We start from the raw sequence: 2558 nt of genomic DNA, 5'->3' as shown, positions 1-2558 counted from the left end.
CCCCGGGAGAAAAACCCTGGCCCCCGTAGTGCCGAAGTTTAGTAATTTCGAGTCCATGTATGGTTATGCTTTGTTGTTGGTAGCTTGGCAGAAAGGCACATGACTTCAGCGGTCTGGAATGCGATTCAGTATGTCTGGGCTCCGCTAAACGCACATAAGGAAAAGTGATTCCTGACTAACTTATTGTTCTGGCCCCGCGTCTCCGGGGGATTGTAGGGAGCTCCACCGTAAATTGAATTTAACAGGCCAGCAGATACCTGTGCTTAAACCAGCGACTCCCGCCGCTGACTCCCTCCTTTTCCCTCTCTGTTGATCTCTGCAGCGCAGTCCGAGGGGAGACCGTGTGAATACAACTCCAAAATCTACCAGAACGGTGAAAGCTTCCAGCCGAACTGCAAACACCAGTGTACGTGCATCGATGGGGCTGTGGGCTGCATCCCGCTCTGCCCGCAAGAGCTCTCTCTTCCTAACCTGGGCTGTCCCAGCCCCAGGCTGGTCAAAGTCCCCGGGCAGTGCTGCGAAGAGTGGGTCTGTGATGAGAGCAAGGATGCGCTGGATGAGCTGGAAGGCTTCTTCAGCAAAGAGTTTGGTCCGGATGATTCCGAAGGCGAACTAACCAGGAACAATGAGCTAATTGCCATCGTGAAAGGAGGCCTGAAAATGCTACCTGGTGAGTATGGGCTAATCTGTGTGATGACAGTTAAGGGGAGGAGGTGGGAGGATGGCTATATGACTCCTTGGACCCCAAAGGAAAGAAAGCAAGCCAGTGAGAGGATATATTTAGGCTAAGCCCTCCTTTTCTTTTCCAGTTTTTGGATCCGAGCCACAAAGCCGAGCTTTTGAGAATCCCAAATGCATTGTGCAAACAACCTCCTGGTCCCAGTGCTCAAAGACGTGTGGAACTGGCATCTCCACAAGGGTTACCAACGACAATCCCGACTGCAGGCTCATCAAAGAGACCAGGATATGTGAAGTGCGGCCATGCGGCCAGCCTAGCTATGCCTCCCTAAAGGTAAATACAGACTATTCCGGTGCTCCTCTTCTTTCCAGACTGCTTCAGGTAGAGGGTAAAAGGCTGGAGAAGAATCTCCTGCTAATAATATTATTGCCTCTCCTTTACAGAAGGGAAAAAAATGTACCAAGACTAAGAAGTCCCCATCCCCAGTGAAGTTTACTTATGCCGGATGTTCCAGCGTGAAGAAGTACCGCCCCAAGTACTGTGGCTCCTGCGTGGATGGCAGGTGCTGTACGCCCCAGCAGACCAGGACTGTCAAGATCAGGTTCCGCTGTGATGATGGGGAAACCTTCACCAAGAACGTCATGATGATCCAGTCCTGCCGATGCAGCTACAACTGTCCGCATGCGAATGAAGCTTATCCCTACTACAGACTGGTCAATGACATTCACAAATTTAGGGACTAAATTGTGTTGGGGGTGGGGTGCTAAACAGAATTTTGAAGTAACCAGCCGTGGAGAAAGGACCTTTGATGGAAATGGTGCCTTGCCCATTTGAGGGCAACATCGAGATGTTACAAGAGTGCACTGTGCAACTGGACAGTAATGCAACAGAGATTTAAGCATACTTAAAGCTTCATAGTACTGGAGCAACTTTACTGCTTCTTTTTGGAGCACCTTACCTAATTATATACTGTTTTCTGTTTGTAAGTGATCAGATAAATGTTTTGTTCCGGTTATGAAAACTTCTTCTCTATCCTGTTCAATTTAACACTATGCTTCTCCCCCTCCCTCCACCTTCCTCCCTTTCCCAACCAAGTTGGAAGTCACATTCCTTCCTGAGGTGGGCACTTGTGGGGTGTTCACAGTGGCAGCTATTATGTACCAACTGTAGTTTAATGGCAAACAGAAATCAGTTGTTTTAAAGCTGAGTATTTTATTTATCAAACTGTAGCTTTTTTTTGTTTTTCTTTGATTTTTTTTTTTCCCCCCCCTTCCAGCCCCTGTAATACTGGAATAAGTTGTAAATGATTTTAATTTTATATTCAATGAATTAAAAGAATTTATTTATGGAATTAATCATTTAATAAAGAAATATTTACCTAACTACTCCTAGTAGAGCATTCTGATAGGCAACAGACTTAAATACAGCAACTGCAAGAGCTTTCTGTGAAAACTTTGAATTCTGAAAAGCTTAGGTTCTCTGAAAATTAAAACGAGCTCTATTACATGCAGAGCAATGAACTAGAAAGCTGAGTCTAATTCTTTGGGTAAATGATGTTTTTGAAGTGGTGTATGCAGTCTGCAACCCCATGCTCTAGAAAGTATATACAGAAAAAGCTGCTTGGCATTGAAAGCAAATGTTTGAGAGAGAGACTGAAATGTTAATTAGACTGTCAGATTATTCAAACCGTCCTGGAATTTGCAACATAAGGTACTTCATTAGAATGCAGTGCATGCACGGTGATGTTGAGCGTTACCGGTGGAAGTGGTCATCAGGTCTCACATTTTTCGGTGGCTGCTTTTTTGAAAATTAATACATTTCTATGGCAGAAGAATGTTTCCTACAGTCTGCAGGATGTAGTTTGCTTTCACTAAATTCA

The 2558-nt window shown here is 45.2% G+C and overlaps 1 protein-coding gene across 1 annotated transcript; it reads left to right on the top strand.

The window, feature by feature from the left end:
* The first annotated feature begins 321 nt into the window (after nucleotides 1-321).
* Nucleotides 322-2055, top strand: CYR61 (cysteine-rich, angiogenic inducer, 61). The gene is made up of 3 exons (XM_009700244.1): nucleotides 322-670; nucleotides 810-1012; nucleotides 1123-2055. Exons 1-3 carry the CDS (start codon nucleotides 661-663, stop codon nucleotides 1420-1422), a joined length of 513 nt encoding a protein of 170 aa, XP_009698546.1. The 5' UTR covers nucleotides 322-660; the 3' UTR covers nucleotides 1423-2055.
* The last annotated feature ends 503 nt before the right edge of the window (nucleotides 2056-2558 follow it).

This window comes from Cariama cristata, unplaced genomic scaffold, assembly GCF_000690535.1.
Source record: "Cariama cristata isolate BGI_N322 unplaced genomic scaffold, ASM69053v1 scaffold6145, whole genome shotgun sequence".
Classification (NCBI taxonomy): Eukaryota; Metazoa; Chordata; class Aves; order Cariamiformes; family Cariamidae; genus Cariama; species Cariama cristata.
Note: the sequence above shows the minus strand (reverse complement) of the source record. Positions and strands in the feature narration are given on the sequence as shown.

Excerpts from the sequence above, each read along its gene's own strand:
- CYR61 (XM_009700244.1), top strand. Across the intron at positions 1,013-1,122 it reads CTAGCTATGCCTCCCTAAAG|AAGGGAAAAAAATGTACCAA; the intron begins GTAAATACAGAC and ends TCTCCTTTACAG.